This window comes from Trachinotus anak, unplaced genomic scaffold (genome assembly GCF_046630095.1).
Source record: "Trachinotus anak isolate AG129_WGS33_773 ecotype Australia unplaced genomic scaffold, CSIRO_AGI_Tana_v1 ptg000014l, whole genome shotgun sequence".
NCBI lineage: Eukaryota > Metazoa > Chordata > Actinopteri > Carangiformes > Carangidae > Trachinotus > Trachinotus anak.
In genome coordinates this window covers 7,229,775-7,254,903 of record NW_027273865.1, presented here as the reverse complement: position 1 = coordinate 7,254,903, position 25,129 = coordinate 7,229,775, and the positions used below count along the sequence as shown (strand labels likewise).

The following is a 25,129-nucleotide window of genomic DNA, read 5'->3' as shown; positions in this document are numbered from 1 at the left end:
AATCAATGCTGAGGTTGTCTTGTGTTTAATATTTCAGTCATGCACCTTTTTGGATTAAACTGGCACCTGCAGCCCATGCAGAGACAGATGTACCAGCTGTCAGAGGACAATACAAGTGGCCTACCTTTTCCCACTGACCTGAGTTTGCCACCACTTGGCAACACGGGCTTGGAAATACCTGACCGCAAGGGAAAAGATGAAAGTAAGTGCAATTTTTTTTTATTTATCTGAGGATAATCTGTTTTATTAAATACATGTAATCTTTTTTTCCCCGAAATGATACTTAAATAAACCCAAATAGAGTTGATTTTAGTTTTCAGGATGATTTGCATCAGTCTCAAGTAGAACACTGTTGCATACACGTCAGAAAAAACTGCTCAAGGAAAAGAAAGTTTATTTTTTCTAATCTTAAAGTTTACAGATGACATTTTGAAGCTCAAGCAAGTTTGTTATTATTTTGTCATGCAGTTTCACATTGTGCTCACTCGTCTCCATGGTATGCAAAGAGATCTGCTTTGTAATCCTATGAAAGTTGTTGTAAGTGGGAAAGTGTTATTTGTTCCTGGAGGGAGAAAATGGGACAGCTTAAGGGACTGAGTATCCAGGGGCTGGAGGGGGATTAGCCACTCTGTCCCCTTCAGAACGGATGTGATCCTTTCATCTCCTAGCCTGGGCTGCCTTTCCTGGCAGCCAAAGAAAGCATGTGCTCACCCCACGGTACCAACTGCTCGACTCGAGCAAAGTTTGCTCTGTTCCATTCTCGAACAAACGAGCCCAGATTTAACCATGTGATTTGCCACTGGCAGACTACAATAGGTAGAAGATGGGGTCATTACCATATAGATGAATCCAGGAGTTGTCTTTGTCATTTACCAGATTGAAGTAAGTGTGTTTAGCTAACAACAAGCATGACGGCAGCTGAGCTTAGACCCTGCATGGCACCCGTTGCTGATAGGAAATCAATAGTCATAGTTTTCTAAATAAGTCTCGTTCTGCGGTGCTGTCACCAGAAACAATGATGAGCCATCTCACGTTTTATCAAGGTGATGCAGATGTGTACACTTTAGAAATTCAGTGTAGTTCTCTCTTTCTGAGTCTTATCTTTCCATCAAAGCATCACGTTGTAGTTTAGCTTGCAGAACAACAACCATTTATTTAACCATGAGGCCCATTATCACCGGTCTCGGCTTATGATTTATTTAAACAGCCTGATGAGTACACCATTAATGTGCTGCATAAATACACACACACCCCAACATGTGCAAAACGAGCCTGTGTGCTGTAGCATTATGTAAAGCCCAGATCTGGGAGAGGGGAGTGTGTCCTGTCTGCTCTGATAAAACCCATTGCTACTGATGGACTTTTGAGAAGACTGCCATCTGCCGTGCCACGTGTAACCTAAAGCCGTGTCTGCCACCAAGTCCTGGGGGTAGTTTGTATGGGCGTCTGCTTTAGTAGACATCGCTGCTGAAATTAGCTCATCTACACGGGCAAACAGATGTTGCCATTTCCACGGAGTCCAATATAAGTTGTATTATGGAGCATATGGGCAATTTTTTGGCAGAGAATGTGCTAGTACCTGAGTGGGTACAAGCATTAGAGATCCCTCTCTACTCTCATTACAGTTTTCACTTTATGACTTTTACTTTGATTATAACTGTATTTCATCACAGTACTGAGACACTTGTATTTTCTCAAGTATTTTTGCTACTATTTCTACACCATATGTTTCATCTTTTAAATCATCTTTTTATTTACTTTGATATGAAATGTGTTCAGAACATAAAAAACAACAAATATCCCGTGTTTGAGCAAGCCACCTCAACAAAGTAAGCATAGTGTGATCCCCAGGTTAATGGTAGGATGTCAGTGTATTTGATATCACCAAATCAAAACATGTTACATCATTTAATTTTGAACCGTATTTTCTAAAATTTTCCATTTCAGAAGACACTTCAGGTCATAACCATTTTTTTTTTCTTTGAGGACCAGACTGATGTTCAGTCAGTACTTTTGTACTCTCCAGAATTGGGACTGGAATTGCTGGCAGTGGTCAGAGGGGTCATCCATTATATTTTTTTCTCTGGCTGTCAGCGATGTGATTGAATATCTGTGATATGGTCAGACTATCATGCTTCAGCAGACAGACTCTCTCTGTGCTCCACATGCTGGATTAATGGTGTGATCTCTATGACCGATTTACTTTGTGTGTGCAATGCAGGCAAATTGGACAGCTTGTTCCCAGATGACAGCTATATAGATATGGGGGAGATTGACGTGGGGCGCAAGGTCGCGCAGCAGATTCCTCCTGGTATCTTCTGGAGGTCCCAGGTCTTCATTGATCATCCCATGTACCTGAAGTTTAATGTGTCCCTGAGCAAAGATGCCTTAGTGGGAATCTATGGAAGGAGAGGCCTACCTCCGTCACACACACAGGTGGGAAATGCTTATTCATTCATTCGACACCTATTCATTTGTTACTACAGATTAAGTATTTTATTCTGTTGTGCTTATTACTTGTATCAATGAAGAGTGTGAAATCTAAATGCTTTGGGGGCTTTAAGTTATCATATTTCAGCGTTTTCTGTAACAAATCATTATGTTTCGTTTGTGAAAGACAATAGTAAATTGTAAATGCAATTCTGTGTGAAACGATTTATAATCATGTCTGTGTAGTATAAGGATTCAGCCTCTTTTTCCATTCTTCGTCTTCCACAGAATATAAATTGGGATACTGTTTAAAAAAAAAAAATCCATCTAACCATGTAGGAACGTGTCATGAATACAACCCAATTCATAAATCTCTCTATTGTATTATGAATCACTTTCTTTGTTGCAGAAAGGATTTATGGCAAATTTCTTTCAGGTTCAATATCATCAATGAATCACAGAAAAATACAAGTCTCAGGGACCGAGACCGGGAGGTTTTTCTTAACACTAATTTCCCATCTATGTGCAGCACAGAATCAGATATATCATGTGATTAATCATATCTGGCTGCTTGGTTCACAGAGTTAAAATTTCTGCTGTAAATATAACTGTAGTTCAACAAATTGTTTACAGCATAATTTTTGTTTTGATTTATTTTGCGGTCAAAAGATCATGTTTGTCTCTTCCCTCTATTTTTACTTCAAAGAAAATAATCTAGAGTGGGGTTTTCGCACTGTGACGGATTACACGTAGAGTGGCAGATGAGTCAAGATTCCCGTCCTTATGTAGACGAAAATGAAATGGTGCCTTATTGGTATTCATTGAGTCTCTACTGATATGAAGCAAATCGTTTGCAGATGTTATTTGGTAAACAGTAACTTTAATTTTTTTTTTACCCCAGCTTCCGTTTTTCACTTTAATAGTTTTAAACAGGCTTTCACATAAAATATGTGGACTATGAAATTATCACAGCCTATCCAGCCACGATGTGCCAGGGCTTACTCAAGCTCCTCTGGAATGATGAGTTATTCATGCAGACCAAATGATGCTCTGCTATAAAGAGGGCTGAAAGCACTCAAGTCTCACATGTCACTCTAATGGCGTGTCTGCGGTCCATCCATCAGTCTTTCTCACTTTCTGTGCGTCTGTCTGCAGTTTGACTTTGTGGAGCTTTTGGATGGGCGGCGGCTTCTGGCCCAGGACATCCATGGTCTGGAAGGGCCTGTAGCTATGCAGCGGAGCCTGGTACCCATCACCACACACGACACAGGCTTTATCCAGTACATGGACTCGGGCATCTGGCACCTGGCCATCTACAACGACGGAAAAGAAACTGAAACTGTCTCCTTCCTCACTACCGCCATAGGTGAGCGCCCTGGGCATGACCCGCTGCTGAAACCTGTAATAGCAATCCACATAATCCTTATAATACCAACCAGCAGCACTCCACAGCAAACAGCCCCGACTCGGGGCATGAGTCAGAGATAGTTTTTGGCAGATTTCAATAGCCAAGGAAAGTGCAGGTTAATCAAGGTGAAGTTGAATATTACAAAAATCAGGACATCAGTGCTATCCTGCCATGCCCCTGAGTAGGGCATTGAGAGATCATAATATCCTCATTAGCCTGAGTGTTCTGAGCGAATCAGGGGTCCAGCTTCTGGGAACCATTTGCATACAATTCAAAGTATGATTGTACCCTCCTGCTAGTGCCATTTTTGATCATGATTTGCTCCAATTTCCATCTACTTTCCATATATCAAAGTGGGAAAGATATTTCTCTCCTCCGACTGTCTCTGTGTGGCATACGGCTGTGTTTCAGACATACGTCTTCTTTTGTGAAGGTGATTTCGTTTTGTACGCTCCTCTTTGTTCTCCCTAAAGCGCCTTTGATTAGCACTGCTGTATCAAGCAAGGTGTGAGAGGGCCCGAGGTGTCGACTTTCACAGGGATGGCAGCTGGGAGCTGTTCTCACATGCTCTTTAATTAAAAGCTCCTGGGCCAGAGTCCATCTGTGACAGGGGCTGTGCCAGGCAGCAGATCGATGAGAAGCTGTCCTCAACACCAATGTAACACCAAGCGGAGACAGGCAAGAGATGCACCATGCCCCCCTTGCTGTGCCAACAACAGCTGTAATTCAATACTTAATATATGATATGACACAAGCAGGGGGAGTCAGGGCAGCATGTTTACTTATTTCTTTTTGACTGGGTGTGCATGGAGGCCTCCTGTGGTTTGCATCAGAGAAAACACAACTAGATAAGGTATTCCGCGCAGCGGATGGGATGAGGGATAGGATGAGGTGGGGCAGAGTTAGTCAGAGCTAGAATCCTGCCTCTGTTCATTTGTATCGGAGCCGATCTGCCCACAGGAGCTCAGAGGGAGGCAGAGGGGCCCTTTCTAAAATGGGTCACCGGTTAAGTGCCCTTCAGCAGAAATTGAATCTCACCAACTGCCTGAATTGTATTGAGCCGTGGAGGGATGGAGTTGACCTTCAAATAGAGTAGCCCAGGTATAGAAATATATGTGAACAATATCCAGAACAGGCGCACTGAGAGGCACAAGCAGCATTGTTTATAAGACGCTAACACTAAAAATGATTTTAGTGGTTCTGACAGTGTCGGTGGGGGAAAAAAATGTCATTAGTGAGTCACCTTGTGCTCTTCACATGTATTAAATGAAATGTTTGCTTGTCGCACATACCCATGCCATAATACATCTGGGGGATAGAGCGTCCCTTTCTTTAATCTGGGTTACTCCTCATTACTTGGCTGGGGCTCCATGGCAATGTGAAATGTGTCCTAATGAATGTTTTGTATCACAGCCCTCTGGAGCATGAAGCCATTTGTCCCTTCTGCCTGGTGCCAGACATGCTTCAGCCCAGACAAGGCTGCCTGTACACGGGAGCTAAGCAAAGGGAAGCAAAGACCCAGCACCAATGTCTTACTCTATATCCTCTCTCACTCTATAGCAGAGTCTCTCTCCGTTCACAACCGCCCATCATTCAAAGGTGCTGAGCATCCTCTGAGAGCATGGCAAGGTGCTGATTAAACCTGCCTACTGCACGCTACTCTGTCCTCACCAACTGGAGACTCACACAATAGTTAGCTCCCCTGATATGAAGGGTAATGAATTTCAATGAAGCTCTGCTTGAATCCATGATTTATGCGTTGGCCTATGTCGAGTGTGTGGCTAAGAGATATTCATGGCCTCCCCTTCATGCTCTCAGAGGAAACACAGGCAATAGACATGGGGAGTGCGTAGTCTGCTGAACTGCGTCAGCATTCAGAATGGGAGCACTGCAGTTCATGATTCCTCAATTAAACATGTTCAGTTTGTTGTTCACCTAAGAAATACCCATGATAGATAAAGATGGCATAATTTTAATTAGAGGCACATAAATGTGGAATGGCTGCCTGCTTAATATGTCAGTGGAATGCAGTTTAAGGTGGGTCTCTCCGCGCCTTGCTAGGTGAACATTAAATTACAGCCCCACTTAGGTTTTTCGTCCCAATGTGCATGAGTTGTAAGATTCACGCCGAGAATCTCTCCCGCATAATTTTACTACAGGTAAGAATTTCTAGGTGTGGTGTATGCACATACACCACACCTCATTTTCCTAACCGTTACCCACCACCCCACCCACGCACATACTGCTGGTTTCCCTAGCTCTGAGCGAAAAAGCCCAGGCCTCCCACTGTAGTTAGATGTTCTTCTTGGAAGCCATCAAAACCCCACCAAAATGCTGATTTGTCTCCACCACGCCGGAGGATAGTCTCCCCTGCATCCCTTCACTAACCCAACATGGCAAAGGCAAGCCTGCAGCACAGAAAACATCGGCAGCATTTCTCTGCTAACTGCCTATTGCTCTCTCTTTTCACCGTACCTCTGGTCTGCCTCTATCTCTTTCCCCCCCTCTCTGTTTTGTCTGTTCTCACTGTCTTTCGTTGCATCCTCAGTGATGATTGACTCTCCAGAGTAAAGGGAAGCTGAATCCATGGCTCACATTTCTAGCCCTTTGTGGAGCACAAGAGATTCTTTGTTCAGTAGGTTTTGCCACAGAGCTTCTGCTGCCTGAAGGCAATGGACAAGACTGAATATTTTTCAGCACCATTTCAGGCTTAATTCAGTGAGGATCATGTTTCAGAATTCTGCTGCTGTCGAGCTCCTCGGACATGACCAGTCACTCTTATTTAAAAGCAAGTGTCAGACCATGGTGGTAGAAACAATTGTTTTGCCAGTTTATATGATTTAGAGGGATCAATAGAGGAAATGATGGAGAGTGTTATGCATGCTCTGCTAATTGTTTACATCACAGGAAACAATGAAAGATTAATCAATTGGAGAGTCCAGGTAAATCACAACTAATGTGTGTACAAGATGTAAACATTGTAATGTCAGATACAGCAAATACTGCATACGTTCCATTGAATATGTGGTTTCTCTTTATTGGAAAGATGGATTTCTATGTAGATGTTCTGAGAAGAAGGGGAGAAACATTTATGATGTTCTGGGAAAGGTAAAGGAGAGGCAAAGAGGGGACTGAAGGCAATTTGAAAATATTGAGAAGCAATTTCAAAGAAAGCAATTTCTACATCAGGCCTATCAAGGTTTTATTTGAGTGTTCTATGGTGGAGAACACAATAGATGTTCCCATGTCTTTTTTCTTCAAATAATAACTATACACACAAACATACACAGACACAGTATATATATATATATATATATATATATATATATATATATATATATATATATATATATATATATATATATATATATATATATATATATATATATATATATATATATATATATAGGTGCATTGTGATGAATAGACAAACCAGTAACACAAAGTAGTAGCCTGGCCTGCTCATTGCTTCTGCAAATACATGAAACAGACTGAAAAGCAGACCATAGAAGAAAATATGATACAGTAACAATACCCATGGCATAGGGGGAATTGCAGGTTCCAGTGTTGCAGACGCTTTGAATCACCTAGTTTTGGCGTGCCATAAAAGCGTCAAGTTAGGTTTGTTAAATGATGTACGATCACATCCACTGCATTCACAATGCCTGAGAATGTATTTGCTTTGTGACTTTTGGACGAAGCCCAGATGATCAGAACTTGTTCACTCTTTTGGTGAATTCTCCCAAACATTAGTACCACTCAAAATGTTTTCCAGTGAAACAGAAATGTTGACAGGGTTGGAGCCTGTGCTTATCACTGTCATTAGCAAAGGGATAATAATCAACCCAGAGAAAATGAGTGGGAGGAAAATTGTTTTTCAAACCACATCACTCAGAAACGCTCCTGATTACCCTCTTGCAGAGTCTATTGATGACTGTCCCAGTAACTGCTTTGGGAACGGTGACTGTGTTGCTGGAACATGCCACTGCTTTTTAGGATTCAAAGGACCAGACTGTGGGCGAGGTGAGTCAATTCCTCTGTCATAATGACTTTATTGATCTCCATCATTCTGATACACAATGTTTTAGGGTGCTGACCTTATTATATCCACTGTGTGACCAGAGCTATTTTTATCTTACAATTATTTTTGATTGTTCTTCAAATCTTTCTTATTAAATCAGGCTCCAGAGGATTTATTCTTACCTCTATCTGTCCTGATGGAGAATTGGGTTACATATAAATGAACGCTTGAATAACTGCATAGAGAAAAGAGCTTTAGATTGTTGGACTGGTAATAACTCATTCCTTCAATTATTGAAATCAGGGCTGTATTTTAATTTTTTTTTTTTTTGGCAAATTAAAAATAACATTAAGAAAAAAAACTAGTTTCGGCAATGTGTTAGAATGATAGTAGTGAGTTTGTTTTGGTTACATCTTTACACATACTGCCATCTGTTATCCATGTGTTGATTACAGTTTTTATTCAACTCTTTTTTTTAATTTTCAACAACCACACAGCAGTGATTGTGAGAGATTAAATATTAGTTGTTGCTTTTGTGAGAATTTGGGTTACATCTTCATTGGATGCCAAAGTGTAATAATTTGTGCTGCATATTGCACACCGGAAAGCAAACCTTTAATCATTCTGGTCAGAGGCTCATTGCCAGGCTTTAGCTCGCACTTGCTATTCTTTGAAGCTATGGTTGGAGGAGTCCATTCAAATGGATGTATGCTGTCTGCTCTTTTCAAAGCTGCCTGTCCAGTGCTATGCAGTGGGAATGGTCAATACCTTAAAGGTCGCTGCATGTGTCACAGCGGCTGGAAGGGCGCTGAATGCGACGTTCCCACCAACCAGTGCATTGACATCACATGCAGTAGCCATGGGACCTGTATCGTGGGAACCTGCATCTGCAACCCAGGCTACAAAGGGGAAAACTGTGAAGAAGGTAATTGTTTTAATAAGTCATGGTGTTGTATCCTAAACTTATAGAATTCTGCTTTATATGGCTCCTCTAACCACCATCATAGCTCGTTAACGTTTGACATTTTAAAGGGATTCTCATAATGGAAATGGCTATTACATTGGTATGGCTTATTTAACAGTCTGTATAGCAGTAAAGACAGGACATCCGCTATGAAGAGCATCATAGCCATAACACTTTAAAATGTGCATCCTAGGTGACTTTTCCTGTATAAATCATGGATATAAGGCATTACTTTAATCAAAACCGTCCATTTATTGTCGGAAATTCAGACACAAAGTCTGATGTTAATCCATTAGGAACTCCACATTCATGATGCTGGATAAGGCTTGACCAGATAAGATTGAAGGAGCCATTGTTTTTGTCACCTCTTGAAGGCTCTCATTTCAAGATGAAAAATGGAGCCTGGGAGTTTGATAAATGGGGGTTTGTGACATCCATAGGCCCCACTTCTATTTTGGGTGGAGTGTTAGCCATAAGGAGTGGAGGGGAATGTGGACGAGGGCCCTTTAACATTTTTACCTTTCTTCCATGCGACCTTCAGCCACAATGATTAATTGCCAGGAGAGAGTTGCTTGTCAGTTAGCCTCTGATCTTTGTGCCTTGTGCCCAAACCATCTGCTAAGAGGCAAGATATCTTGTTTGTCTTACTATAACGGCCTTTATACCCATTTATGTCATGGTAAAGGGGAGCTGCCATGGCGCGGCCTGCTGCTCTCAGTGGCTAGACATTGCTTCTGCTTAGCGGCCATTTGCCATCTGTGTGTACCATACCGATATTGTCTGGTAGAAAGAATGCTATTATTGTGATTGTTTCCCCCCACAACTCGTGTGGCTTACAAAGTGAGCACTCATTGAACGACATGTGAAGGAAATACTGAAAAAAAATAGTCACTTCCTCAGACGTCCTCAGTCATGGTGATCTTCAGATTGTAAGCTAATCAAGCGTGCCTCAGGCTTTTCCTCAATTTACACCCCCTTTCTCCTTTGCAGTCTGTTAATGGGGGGGTTGCTTATTTTCAGCTTTGTGCTACTCATCATCATGGCTTTCATTTTAGATAAACACGCTCCTACTAAGACACCTTCCCTGTTGAGGAAGAATGTTCAGTATGAGGTGATGGGAAAGTCCCAGCAGGAGTGTAGGCAGTACCTGTGGATCTGTGCCATAAGCCCCAGTGTGAAAAAGCTATTTAATTTGTCTCCAGTTTTAGAGAAAGAAGGCTTCATCATCCTCTGTGTACCCCATCTGTACATTCTATATACATGTGCTAAGCCAGTTGCACGGCCCACTGCCTTTGTTACTTTACTCTGGCTCAAATAGAGTCAACAGTTTGCCTCTGAATGAGGGTAACAGCAGGTGACTGGTGTGTCTAACATTGTCTCTTTGGACCCCTTTTAGTGGACTGCCTAGACCCAACATGCTCAGGGCGAGGGGTATGTGTCCAGGGAGAGTGCCACTGCTTTGTGGGGTGGGGAGGGCCAGGATGTGAGAGCCCCAGGGCCTCCTGCATGGACCAGTGCTCTGGACACGGAGCTTTCCTGGCAGACACAGGAACCTGCAGCTGTGATCCCAACTGGACAGGCCATGACTGCTCTACAGGTGAGTACTTCCCTCAAATGAGAGAAAACATTGGCAGAATTCCTTTTCCACTGGCTGGTGCTGATTTAGCTCTAATTACCAAGTAGAAAAACATCAGTGCAATCACAGAAAATATTGACTAGTTTAAATTAGACTAGGCAAGAGTATGTGTCTTTTTTAGGTTGGGAACATTTGGGCCATCATCTTAGGTGCTTATAAAAGAAGCAGCTTCCTGAAGATGGATTATTATAAAGCATTGTGTGGAAAAAAAAAAACTATGTCTACTTACTCACTATGAAGTAAGTATCACAGCTGTGTTCCTCAGCTGTAGTGATATTTCTCAGTTATGTAATCTCTAATATTTATCACTCCTCAACTCCTGAAAAAATAGTCATCACAATATTTTACAGTATTCAGTCTAATTTCTCACCCTCCAGTATTTTCCACATTTCGCGTAATACCTCACAACTAGCAAGAGCAGTAATAACCTTGAATCTACTGTTTCATCAGGGATGGGCCCTGATGAAACCCTTTCTTTTTTTTTCAGAATTTATTTTAGTGCTTGATTCAGTATAGCTTTGGTAATTGCTAGGCTCCTCACAGAAGTAAACATTTCTGATGATGTTAAAAGAAAATGGTTAACATAAAAGCCTCAATTATTCACATCATTGATCAGTTGGAGGTCCACAGCCAGCAATCAAACTCTGGTTGATTTTGCTCTAAATTTATTTCTTTTACGAATGATTTCCTCCTCAATCTGCACACGCTTACTTGGCAGCCACGGAAAGAAGGGAAATGCATAGCAGGGATATTGTCAGAGGTGTGATCTAATGCAAGTTAATGCTCTTTTTGACTTCAGGATGTCTTCATGTTGGCACAAGGCTCAGAGCTGGTGATGACTTTTTCTGCTCTGGAGGATTGTTCCCGTTGTGTTCATTTTGTCCATGGGGAATGTTCTCTCTGCGTAGTCAAGAATAGGCTGAACACAAGTTACAGTTTTACAGCTAGAATATACCTTCTCGAGTCTCTGAGGATGAAAAAAGTTTAACAAAATTTAGCTTCTGCTCTGACAGCAGCCCGCCTGCTCACATTTACCAAAGAAGTATTTCACTGAAAAACCTCAGTGAACTCAGTGGTAGATTGTTAAAGAGATGTCAAATGTAGGTATCTGACATAACTGACAATTTTTTATTTATTTTATTTTTTAAATTTATTTTATTTTTACTGTAAAGCCAGCTGAAGAATCTTACAATCTTCCACAAGTGCAAATGCTCATATGACACTGTTTTATGGTTATGCATTGGCAGATTAAAGCTTCAGACAGCTCTGGTTGAACAGGCCTCTGATGTGTTGATAATCAGTACATCAGCTCTGTTTTTGTAGAGGCTGATACAGTTGCAGCCTGCAGCTGCCTTCATTTAAACAACATCATTTGTATTCTCACAGAATATTTCTGAAATGAGAGTTTGGTAACTCAGTAACTCAGATCCATGAATCCCTTTATATTCCAAGCAGACACAATGACCTATTAGGTAATCCCAGGGATTTTGAGGGAAATGGGCAGTTAGTCTGAGACTGCCTCGCAAAGAAAGAGCTCTGTAAATGATGATGAGTTGGCTCTTTATCCTCCTTTATCCTGTTCATTGTAGAGCTTTCTGTGGTCTAATACAACACTAAGCTTGGTAGTGCGGTAGTACAGCTAGTAGCCTATAACCTTGGAGACTGGGGCAAGAGAAAGATGGAAAGCTTTCAATATATCTTTCAAGATTCTTTAATCCCCCCTGCCCAATACTTTTAAGTCACAAACTCATTTCCTCATGTGGCTTTGCAACAGTACAACCTGGGCGTGCACAGTTGGTTGTAATGCTGTTACCAGCCATAAAACAATGCCTGAGGTTTTATGTCCTTTAATATGTGTGTTTTTATGCCATTTTTGCCATTCTCACACCCAGAGGAAAGTTTGTTTACACAATCCTTTAGTGCAAATGGTAACGGCCATCATGGGGATGGGGGTATTTCTCACTGTGGACTCCTCTGGCCACGGATAATGAGGGTTTGCCTGCAGGCTGTAATTGCATCTTTATCACGTTAAAGGTTTCTCCTTTGTTCCAAGTGAACAGTTGTCTCACAGTCAGTTAGAGTCTGTTTTCTCTGACCAGTATGTGTTCCAATAATTCTCAGAAAAGAGCTGGTGGGGTCAGTTTTTACGTTTTATTCATATGTGCTAATGAGATCACTGAAGATGTTTGTTTTGTTCATTAACACCTCCTATTTAACAGTGTTGATAGTTGATGTAGAAGGCATCGTTCCACAATAAATAGTTATTAGAAAATGAATTCTAACTATAACTGAATACTAGTTGTATATTTTATGTTTGCATGTGTAATGATGGTTTTTGGTCTTTGTTAGTTCTTTGGGGCCTTTTTCAGTATAAACACTGACTTTGTCGGGACCAGTGGTCCTCATGGGGACCAAAGCATGATCCTGATAATATTAAATGTTATTTCTGGTTAAAGTTAGGGGTAAGGTGTGAATTAAGAGGTTAGGGTTAGGCATGAGGTGGTCAGGCCTAACTGCTCCAGGTTGACATGAGGTTTAGGTTAAGGGTTGCAATTAGGCATTTAGTTGTGATGGTTTAGGTAAGAGTAAGGGGCTAGGCAATGCATTATGTCAATGAGTGTCCTCACAGAGATGGAGGTACAAGTTTATGTGTGTGTGTGTTTGAGCAGTCATAAGGGGCACTGATCCAAATGCTGCTAGCACACTGTACCTCTAAATCAAAAGTCAGATGTAAAATTAGCATTTGCATACTTTAACAAAGTGCTGAGCTGTAATTAGCAAGGGAGAGTGATTTTTAAAAAGCTTTTTAAGCTGGTAATGTCGTGTTATGGTTTGTGGGTGAAAATACCCCTCAAATTTAATTTGTAGCAATGACAAAATAGGCACTGTAAAGGCAGTAATTGACTTATTAAAAGATTTTACCTCCAGTTTGGTCCCCTGTGGTCATATTTGAATTGGCTTGGCTAATAAGCTAGGAATACATCGCTATTGTTCCTCGTTGCCCATACTGCTAAGCCTCTTTTATAACAGAATGGTTAATAAAGAGGTTAACATTTCAATGAGATTCATAAGTAATCTGTCAGTGTTTAATTTCTTTGAGCCTTGGTCTTGTCATACTCTCCCCCGAGTTCATGAGACGAGGGTAATGTCCCAGGCTCTATCACAGCCTGTCAGGGAGGTCTTTCAGCTGCCACACAATAGCACCAGCCAAGCTTTACTGTGTCTCTCAGTCGCCTTCATTCCCTGAATGTACTTCTTCCTCTGGCACACTGCACTTAGGTAGAATTAAAAATGGCATATTGACATCTTATGCCTTGAGTCATTCTGCGGAGCCTTACCTCCTGCCTGTAGCCCACAGTAAAGCATGTGGCAAAGCTATGAACACTGCATGTACAACAAAGAAAATCTAAGTTCACTGTTTAATCAAAATGGTAATGTTGATATTGTTGCGATTCCTACAAGAAGTTCCAGCGGTGTATTTTTTTTTCCTTTTTACCTCCTTTGTGACTGAAAGAGGTGAATTTACAAAGAGAAGAGACGAGGAGAAGAATAAGTCTGCTAAGGCCGTCGCAATCCATGTCTTTTCTTTGTAATGGACTTATTAGATTTGTATTGTCAAAAAGGATTCCCCCTTATGAGGTGCAGGAATTTCTTTTCAGCTGCCATCAGACAAGGTAGTGGAGCGTGGCTGCCTTTCCTTAACAATAACTCCTGGATTTGTCTTTTCTTCACCCTTGTTGCCTTGTCCCGTCACCGCCTTGTCTTCCCTTTCCATCCCACTTCTACCCCCTCCTTCCTTTCCGTCTGTCTTCCCCCACTCTCTTTTTTGTCTTTTTCGGTGTCCTTGTCTCCCACAGAGATTTGTGCAGCGGACTGTGGTGGCCATGGCATTTGTGTGTCGGGCACCTGTCGCTGTGACGACGGCTGGATGGGCACTGGGTGTGACCAGAGGGCGTGTCACCCTCGCTGCAACGAACATGGCACTTGCAGGGACGGCAAATGTGAATGCAGTCCGGGTTGGAACGGAGAACACTGCACTATTGGTAGGATGGGAAGAGGTTTTGGGTTTGGGGTGGGGGGACTGTGTGTGTCTATGCGTGTGTTTGGGAGGGGTTTTTTGGGGGGGCCAACAAAGGCGTAGGCTGTCTGTCTGCGTGTTTATGAGGCGCTGGGTGTGAGGGGAAGGGTCCAGTTGGAGAAGAGAGGGAAAAGCATGCTTAATTGAATTTGTGCAACTCGGTAAAGCATGAACAGGTTTACTCAAGGATCTGAGGCTTGCCTTCATGCATTTTAATGTGGGAATGTGCTAAGGTGTCCTTTCATTTTACTCACCCTTTTCCTCATCTCTTTCTTTGCCCCCTTTCCATTTACTATTAATTTCAAATGCTTACATGTGAGTCATTGTGAGCAGGTCAACCACCACTTTTAGCTCTATATTTATACTAGCAATTGTTCTTCAGTAAACGCTGGCAGAAGTTAAGTTTTCAAGACCTTGACTGAGTGTCAAGAGCTTTCTTGAAAACCACGACACACTTAAACCTAAACTTTTGACTGAGTTTTCATTGTGTTACCAGAGAGGAAAGCTATTCAGTACTGTGTGTTTTGTAGTTGATTTGATTATCCTTTAGCAGAGTATGCCAGCAATGACTCATGGGTTATTTTTCTTACACAGAGAGAATAGTTAAGAGATAGAAAAAGACACCATATATTGGGTGATATCCCTGTTGTGAGTATCCGTTTGTCCTAAGGAATTAGAGGGTGTTCTAATATGTAAATACCAGCAACAACATGATATGTTATCATAGGTAAGCAGTAGTTGACCTCAGAATTTGACCTCTCTCCTCTGTTTGAAATGCCCACTGCCAAAGGGACAGCATGAAGATGTTTTGAGTTACACTGATGGATGTTCTGAGGTTTGACAGTTTCATTGTTAAAATGTAAACCGAGCTCATTAACAGATGTAGTTAGCTTCGTGTTATTTCATTGTCTGGACTGTCAAACCTCCTCTGAACATCAGAGAGGACCATCCAGAGGACATGCTATGTGATGCCTGCTTTGCAAGATTGTTACCATATAGTTCCTGTACCTCTTCTCTTCTCTTCTCTTCTCTTCTCTTCTCTTCTCTTCTCTTCTCTTCTCTTCTCTTCTCTTCTCTTCTCTTCTCTTCTCTTCTCTTCTCTTCTCTTCTCTTCTCTTATCTTCTCTTCTATTCTATTCTATTCTATTCTCTTCTTCTTTATTTCTTGAACTCAAGTAGTATATATATGTATACATACAGTTTTGAGATATTGCTGCTTCACTTCAGTATTCCTAATACATTTTTTCATTTTGCTTCCTCTATATATCAGTGGGAAATATCTTAACTCTACATTTACTTGAACAGTGAGTTCAAGTTACTATTTTACATACAGAATATGTGGCAACATATGATAACACATGCTAAAACATGATGCATTCCTATAAATTGAATACCCAAGATAGTATATGTTTAAAAAAACCTCCATATCAATATATATGCATATCATATCATACTATTTTTACTAGTAAACATGTACAAGTAATAGATCCACCACTGCTTTGTTGACAGTGGCAGCCAGACATGGTAACTCATTCATTATCATACTGTGATCCCAATATTCAACAAGCATCACAGAAGAAGTGGGAACACAATAGCCATCTCTTCCACCTCTGCCACAGCATTTCAATGAACAGAAATTTGCAGCTTCTACACATTGGAGTCAATAGAGAGATTGAGAATGCCCTATAGGTGAAAGCTTTGTTACATATTCAAATAGATAAAGATAATTTTTCTCACAGTATTCTCATGCATAGCTTGAAGCAGAACTGCCTGAGTGCAGAGTCTTGACTCAGTCTGTGAATGTTTTATATGCTGGCCTTACATTATTGATGGGCCTTTTATAAGTGCCATATTGAGATCCCCACTCCCTCGACAAGAATATTCCTCAGTGTCATCCATTAAGAAGCCAAAGATCTCAATTTAAATCAATTTTCATTATTGAGAGCTCTGCATTGGCCCCAAGCCCCATGCTGTGAAGCACAGGAGGTCCAATATGGCCCTGCCATTGCCAAAGCCTCTGGTGACCTCATCGTCTATAGAGGTGTTTCAAGATTAAAAGCGCTTTTTCATTGGACATCCTGACCTCCTGTCTGATATTGCTTGAGAGATTTAAGGGTGGTAATATGTGCATCAATCATGTTGCTTTTGACATACTCCCCTGAGATATTCTGCCGATCCTGGCAGTTGATAAATGGGGACAGATTGAAATGTTCTTTCTCAACATATCACTTTTTTTACTCTCTCTCTCTCTTTCTAACTCTTTCTTTATTTCTCTCTCTCATTCTCTTTCTCAGTGTTCCACCCCCCCTGTCTTTTTTCCGTCTCCATCCCTCTCCCTCTGTGTTCGATTGTATTTGTCGTGTTGCTTGTAATGCATGATTTCGCTTCATGAATGCACTTTTCCTTTTTTTATTTTATTTACCTTTTGTAATGTAAACTAACACATTGCCTTGCTGTCTTGTCATGGAAGTGGCACTGTTCAAACCTCCCTTATATGTCCTGTCTTTTATCTCCCAAGCTCACTATCTGGATAAGGTAGTGAAAGGTATGGCATTCCTCCTTCCTTCTATTTTGCCCTCCTCCCATTGTAACTCCAGCCAGCATTAACAAATCATGCACACACACCATGCTCTTCCCCTACATTGACATATGCAAACACGATGCACCTCTTGTTGCCCCAAACAAGTCATTCTAAAGATCTCCACCTCCCATCAACTTTTTGCCATATTGTCACACAGTAATCTCCACTTAGCACTTTCGCACCTGGTGAGTCAAGTTGTGCTGCTTTCTTAACATGTGGAATTTGTGGTGTGTGTGCAGCCTCACTTTCTGAATCGTGGGATGTTGGGAAAGGGGCTTCATAACCTGTGCCATGCATTATGGATGAGTGTGCAGCTGTGAGCAGGGCCTGATAGGTGCTGAGGCCGCATCCTATCTAATTAAAAGAGTTCATGGTCTGGTTGGTGCAGGGCAAGCAGGGGGTGGAGGCTCTGCAGCAGCCCTGCCTCTCTGCCTCCAGTACCCTCTTTCACTCTCACTGTGTCCTTGGTAATGGACCACCTGGCATGACAGCGGCTGCCAGAGGAGTCCTTCGAACACTTGCACCCTCACGTTTGGAGCTGTTACAGGCAGACTTGGGCAGAGCTCAGCAGGGGCTCCTTTCTGAAAGCACTGCCAATTAAGTTGAACCGGTGCCAACAGAGAGCGGATCTTTATTTATCCTTGTAATAAACGTTCAGAGCTTACTAATCATCTGTCTCCACTGGTCTAACCAGAGTTGTTTTGTCCATTTGCTCAATAAAAGGACGACTAATGGCCAAACATGTTTAGGAGGCAGGACTCTTTCTAATGGCACTGGCCTTCAACAGCGAGTCCCTCTCTTCAGGGAAATAAGGAGAATATGGAGATGGGATTTTATTTTATTTTTTTCAATTTTTAATGCTCTACAATAAAATCCCAATTATGGAATAGCCAGTGTGCTGGTGGCCTCTTTTTGTATTTACTTGTATCGACAAAGACACAGTTGAACAAAAACCCATGTTTCTTCTCCAGAGTTTATATGTAAAGTATAAATGAATGGCTGCATGTGAGAAAGCACAATGGCAGGTTGCTCTTGCCATGTTTCATTATTTGTTCTTGAAGGGACAATCAACATGGCTGAAACATATTTTAATATCAAACTTGTATAACAATAGGCAATTATGTGGCTTATGTGGTTTTTTGTATTAGAGGGACAAGAGATAAGAAAGTGATTTGTCATAGTTGCTCAGATAAACTGAAATTCAGCTCTGCTCCTGGGCCTTTTTCTCTTTTTAAATCACCATTTATAAAGCCTAAATGTGCAATAATATGTATAAATGTGGATTGTTTGTTGAGTCGTGGTTGTATTATAACTCATGTCATGATACTGTTCTTATTCTGTATTGCCACAACTAAAATGCAGCTAATACATTACTCAGCTAACCCTGTGGTCTACAATACCCATGTGATTCTGGTGCCATGTCTACCTTTATCTTCCTAAATACTTATCTCTGTTTCTTACTCATCGCTGTTTCTTCCTTCAGCTGATCTTTCTCCCTTTAATAAATGTTCCCCATTCACCGTGCCCGTCTCTCTTCCTTCTTTCTCGCTCTCTCGTCCTCCCTGTGTGATGTAAGAGCACAGAGACAGCCGCCCCAGTCTCTCTGGTTGATAAAATGGGTCAGCTTAGCATTCTCTCTATCAAGACAGCTTGTTAACAACACAAACTGTGAGAGACTTATGCTTTTGATATCTTGAGATGTTACCCTCTGCCTCTGCATCAGTGAGGGGATAGGCATCATAAGGTACCAGATAAATTCCAAACATCCCCAGAAAAATGGGCGAGATAATCCCCCTGATCTATGCCCTTGTGAAGGCCTATCCAGGGTGAAACACAGGAATGTTTCACCTGTCATTCTTTTTCAGCCTGCTTTTAGCTCCCCTGGGGGTCACATGCCCAGGAACACAGTTACTGCAAGCAAAGCCTTCCCCTGCATAATTCTCTGGAGCTCAGCTTTATCCACCTCCTACTATTTCATTTAGCATTCTGCTTCTGTTAATGACAGAACACACACTTCCCCTGAAGGGATAATCTTATTGATTTCTAAGAAGGGTATGGACACAACTTATAACAACAAAAAAAAAGAGAGCAAGGACTGATATAGATCTTTTTTGCGATAACTAATGCAGTTTTGATGCAGCTCATTCTTTTTTGCAGACAACAGCAACAGCAATGCTATAATCGTAATGATGGTCACATTCGAAAATCACATAAAAACGGATCCAATTATGTGCAAGACTGCCAGCATGTACACCACTGCTCTCATTACCCAGCTGTAGTAGCATAGATACAGAAGGCCAATCTACTGTAGTAATGAGTGAATATTGATTTAGAAGATCCCTCTTATCTGATTTTACTGCAAAGGGATATTAGAAGCTTCACAAAAGGTGTATCATATTAATCAACTTCAGCTGAGGGTCATTATAGCCACTCTCACCCATTTAAAATCTTGAAATGACTTTAGTCTATTGCCACCAGAGAAATATTAACAACAATCCATTGTCATCAACAAGCCGCATTGTTGTCATTGTTTTATTGTGGGAGTTGTTCACAAACAATCTACAGTATTCATCTGCCTCCCATTAAACCTATTTCATTTGATATTCTGTGCTGACCTCTGTGTTTGTCCTTTTTCGTTACACAGAGGGCTGTCCTGGTTTGTGCAATGGAAATGGTAGGTGCACTCTGGGTAACAATGGCTGGTACTGTGTGTGCCAGCTGGGCTGGAGGGGCACTGGCTGTGACACCTCTATGGAAACTGCCTGCAGTGATGTCAAGGACAACGATGGAGGTAAAATCACAAAGAACATACAACAGTACCTTCTGACACTGGCAAAGCATCAACAGGGACCCTTAACTAGACATGATTTCACTACAGAATAAACCACCTTTGTGCTTGAGAGTATACCATATCAGCTTTATGCTTTCCATACTCAGTTGAACTCTCATGTAGGTGAGGATGAGGAATGGCTTCCAGTCAGTCACCTGGACAACAGGTTTTTATTAAAAAGCAGACAAGCTGGCCTGAAGCCCCAAGCATGCGCTGGCCCCAGGAGAAAGTCCCGGCTCTGCCCTCTAACTAGCCCCAAGCAGAGCCAGGCACACACACAGAGCCAGCCAGGGGGCTGTGCCTCTCTTAAGGCCAAGCGGGAGACGTGACTTCCTTTCTTCCAGCCCTCACTCTGGGCTGAGCCATGCACTAGCATCCCTTATTTATGCAGGGGCTGTTTGTCTCCCCATCACTGTGCAGGGACCACAGGACAGTGGCAGAGACTGGGTGCTGCTGGGGATTTGACTGACTCCTGACAGCAGGGTTTATTTTTATCACCCATCTGGCCAGATAGGCCCCTGAAAGCAAAGGGTAGGGAGTCCGATGACCCACTTCAGCAAAGTAAAGTGCATTGCACAGCAGCTCTATCCGTCTTGTATTATTTCATCTGAATTACAGAAAGAGAAGCACGAGCACTGCTGGAGGTGTTTGAATGTTCTTCAGGATGAGATGTGCATGACATGGCTCCAGTCATGTAGTAAAACAGCCAAAATGAATAATGCCCCAGTGACTCAAATATATAAGCTCAGGTGCTTTTGCTTTTCCAGGTGCGCATCCAGGTAGTTGTTTAATGAGAGCATGTATGTGTGACTCGTTTGACCTCGTCAGATGGCCTGGTGGACTGCATGGACCCAGACTGCTGTCTGCAGGCAACCTGTCACACCACCTCTCTGTGTGTGGGCTCCCCGGACCCCCTGGACATAATCCAGGAGACACAGATGTCCTCTACGCAGAGCAACCTGCAGACTTTCTATGACCGGGTACGCTTCCTGGTGGGCAGGGACAGCACCCACATCATCCCTGGAGCCAACCCCTTCGATGGCAAGTGAGTGACTTGTGCGCAACTCCCACCAGACACCACCCAGGGTGACATTCTATAACCAGACAGAGCTATTATTTTCTTGGGTAGGGATTCTTGACATCACTATTAAATTGAATTATTTTCTACATCATCATCTTTCATGCCTCATGCCTTGTGATATCATACTTCAGTTGAGTCAGTTAAATTAGTAATTGCTGGATTTAATATGTTTCACATTTTAATTCAGCTGCTCAGGATGCCTGACTTTGATTGTATACACAAGCTCTGCTCATTTCCATTTAACAGTGATCCAGTTTGAATTTGCATTATAGCTAACCTCACACAAGTAATAACTTTTCAGGTGCAAGCACAAATCAATCAGTGGCTTTCATTATTAGTACAGGCCAGTGCAATCGCAATGCGATGGTTACTGCACTGACAGATCTTAGTGAATGTAAAATGTGTGCTTTTTTTAACCCAGTCCATAATGTCTGTGTGAGTGAGGAAGCTATAGGAAGTGGAGGCTGCAATGGGCAGGGACAGGTGGCGTGCATAGCTAGGAGGATGATGGACAGATGATGATGGACAAACATAGAATGTGGCAAAAAGCAAAGACCATTCCCTGGCAAGAAAGGCATCTCATATTCAAGTATTGTGATTACTCTTACTGTAATCCATCTGAGGCCCACTCCCAGAGGCAGAGATCACGACACCTCAGCCATGGAATCTGAGATGCTTTCATATCAGGCAGGATGGCTGTCAAAGTCCCATAAGACTCCCCTGCCTCTTTGCTTTTGTCTCCTTCTCTTTTCATCTTTAATCGCTTGTGAGGCTGTGTCACCTTATTTGCATTCCACTTGCTCATGGATCGCTCTCATCTTGGCTTATTGTACTACTGTGAAACAAACAAAACAAAATAGTGAATAAAATAAGTTGAGAGTATTTCGAATTTTCATCTGCCGGTGGTGAAATTTTATAGAATGGTGTCAAAAACAGCCAGCAAATCAAAACAAACTTCACAGCATGGAGTTGTTATTTGAGGCTTTTTTACCATTATTTTTTTTCAAGATGATGGCAGAAGGTTGAGGTTTCAGACATCACTATTTTTAGTCCAGCAGAGCTGTTGCTTTGAACTTGAAGGGAAAATCAATTTCAAAGTGTCCCTGCTCCAGCAGAATCATTTCCGTTAGTATGATTTGCAACACACCACATCTTAGTATTGGTTTCTAGTTGAGATGTGCCAACAACGTGTTGTTTGCTAACCTAATGTTGCCCATCTTGGCCCACTGTTTGCAGTAAATCATGTTTTTATCTCTACACCAGTCATATTCAGCATGTCGCTGAGTTAGTTATCTGTATACAATCAGATGTCAGTCATCACTCAATTTGCAGTTAGAAAAAAAAAATCAATAAATCAACTTTTATTGAATTCACACTCTGCCTCTTTTTTAACTTTTAGTGGTCGTGTCAGCCAATACTTGAGAAAAGCACTTGTAGCGCACTTTGTGACATTTTCCCTCATTGACATTTTTCCGGCTTTCAAGAACCACTCAACATTTTGCAGTTCTTCACTGGACAGAGGAAGAGGCGTAGAAGGTTGAGTAATACTCTTGTCTCTCTCACAAGAAGATGCGGCCATAAATAAGTAAAATCAAGAATCCCCGAGATGAGCTGCAAGAGATTGGAGGCCTTGGCTCACCTAAAAATATCAGTGTTAATCTATTATTCATGCTTGGTATTCATTCCCCACCCACTGACAGATATGAGCGGTTATGACATGGGGCTCTGGGCTTCGATGAGCTCACAGGCACAGTCTTAGCATCTTCCTGATATGCCTGGCCTGGTCACCTGATCATCTCTTTATTGATCCACTAACCACTTCCTCATGCTAGTAGACATGTTGGAGTGCTATTTCTGATGTTTCCCACCACAAAAAGCTGCAAAGGTGCCACTGAATAAAGCATCTGCCACTGCATAAAAGGTCTCGACTCTCTACCATGACACATAATACAAGAGACTGCCAGGGCTCAGCGATGGATGCTGGCTAGAACAGTAAACAGCGACTTTGTCCATGGAACAATTTAGGCAAAGATTGATAGCCGGCTTATAATAGCAAAGCAGAAGCCATTCGCTTCATTTACAGGCCTTCGCATTTGTTTTTTATTTATAACTTTTATTAGCATTAGGCCATTAATGTCAGAAAATCTCTTTGTTTGTTTTCTTCTCACTGTGCACTATCCCTTTTATCAGCATTATTTATTTGGAGAGCTAAAAATCTACCTTGATATCTCCTCATTTTACTCTCTCCAGTGTGCTGGGTAACATACAGGCTGGGAAAGAGAGGGCTGCAGTGACATGCTTACATTTGCAGCAGGGTTTACCCTATAATCAAGTCATTTGCGTGGGTAATGATGTTTTTGTTGCTCCTGTACTGATGGTACCATTTATTAGCCTTACCCATTGAAAGTTCTCTATACTTAAGTCTGGCATGCATTTTTTATTTTGTCTGAAATACCAGTGAGCAGTGTAGTGTCCTCACAATTACAAGGCAGTAAAGGGGGCTATTTTCCAATTTGTGACACATGTATTCTGTGTAATTGCTGTGTGTCTGTGATATTTACATGTGACAATTTTCTTCACCAACGGTTTGTTCAGTTTCATTAATAGTTATTTGTTCTCCAGAGCAACACACATGCAGCTCTGTTGAAACAGGCACTTGGTGGTACATTAATATAAAAGTAGATTTTATTCTCAAATCACTGCTGTAATTAGATGTGAGTATTACTGGCCCTCCCCTTTTCTCACTCTATCATATCCAAAAATTATAATCTAACAACAACCTTGATTCACACTCTAGTTAGAAAAATTAGATGCTGAATTTTTTCCAGTTCTGACTTTCAGTGGAGAGTTTGTTTGAATGGTGCAAGTTTATCTGCTTAATGCGAGGCCACTAAGACTTGACTAGACTAAGTCTTGTTATCCATAATGCTCCCTCTTAACCCTATAATGCCAAATGCATCAAATTTGATACAAGCATTTCTGAGACCTATCGCATCACCTTATGGTAAAAACTTCACTCAAAACCCTCTTGTATCCAATCTGATACTTGTCTTCCAACCCCTGGTGGATACCTTTATCACTATAACAATTCAAACACAGTACATGGGACAATCCAAGTTGGCCACCTTCAAATAGTTCCCAACTCACTGGATCAAGGCAAAGAAAATTGCAATTTCTACAATTTTCCAGTGACATTTTCTTTGAAATTTTTAGTAATATTCTAACATGAAAACTTATTCTGTTGAAGCAAGTTATAATTACATAATTTTTTGCATTTTAGTATGTAGTAAAATTGTGTATAAAATTTGGAAAAACCTATATGCAAATCATTTTTTGTCTTTTTTTTTTTCAAATTTTGTGAAAGGGCCAAATAAAGGTTCCAGATTCAAGAAATCAGAATTTTCTGTCCATTATTTCTGGGGTCAGGCATTACAGGGTTAAAAGAACCTAAACCAGAGATGGTTTCCTTCTTAGTCCGCGGGTCTCATGTGTTTATTTTACACAACGTGTTCTCACCTTGCCCTCTGTGCATGATGTATGATAAACTGGAGGCTGGAGATATTGTGAAGTCCCTTTTGACTTTGTGAATTCCTCTTGGACGAGTGAAATCTCCTACAGAGGGGAAGTTTCTGCTGCATGATTCCTCTGCTGCTCTTTCTTTCTGTTGTATTTGATGTCAATATTTAAATCATTTGTCTTGACAGCGAGGAATCATCTCCCCATGTGGTTCACAGAGGCAGGAAGGAGATAGTTCCACTTTCACACCTCCATCTGAAGAAAATGTGGATGATTGCCTCTTCAAACAAGACTCTAAAATAAACTCCCGGCATGAATGATTAATCGTAGACAGCCAGGCCAGTGCTGGGTTAACTTTAGTAGTAAATCTATGTAAATGCATGAAGATAGAGCTTTGGGTGCGAGTCTAAGGATTCAGAGCAGTATATCCTTGCTTGTTTACAGTGTAGTGGTGGACAGCCAAGGTCTTCTGAAGGAGACCCGGCCTAATTACCATAAAACTGGGTTCCTGGGGACCAGGATAGTGTGGGGTGAATGATCTTGCCTCTGGTAAGGACATGTTGAGGGCAGCTACTAACACGCTA

The 25,129-nt window shown here is 41.6% G+C and overlaps 1 protein-coding gene across 10 annotated transcripts in view; it reads left to right on the top strand.

Moving 5' to 3' along the window:
- Positions 1-25,129, top strand: part of tenm4 (teneurin transmembrane protein 4) — a 150,701-nt gene that overhangs the window by 80,645 nt on the left and 44,927 nt on the right. For all 10 annotated transcript variants that reach the window (XM_071496278.1, XM_071496275.1, XM_071496274.1 and 7 more), the window contains 9 exons: positions 38-202; positions 2,222-2,436; positions 3,586-3,796; positions 7,760-7,861; positions 8,590-8,784; positions 10,220-10,420; positions 14,317-14,502; positions 19,763-19,909; positions 20,777-20,993. In XM_071496278.1, coding sequence (XP_071352379.1) covers positions 38-202; positions 2,222-2,436; positions 3,586-3,796; positions 7,760-7,861; positions 8,590-8,784; positions 10,220-10,420; positions 14,317-14,502; positions 19,763-19,909; positions 20,777-20,993 — 1,639 coding nt within the window. The remainder of the gene's footprint in view (positions 1-37; positions 203-2,221; positions 2,437-3,585; positions 3,797-7,759; positions 7,862-8,589; positions 8,785-10,219; positions 10,421-14,316; positions 14,503-19,762; positions 19,910-20,776; positions 20,994-25,129) is intronic.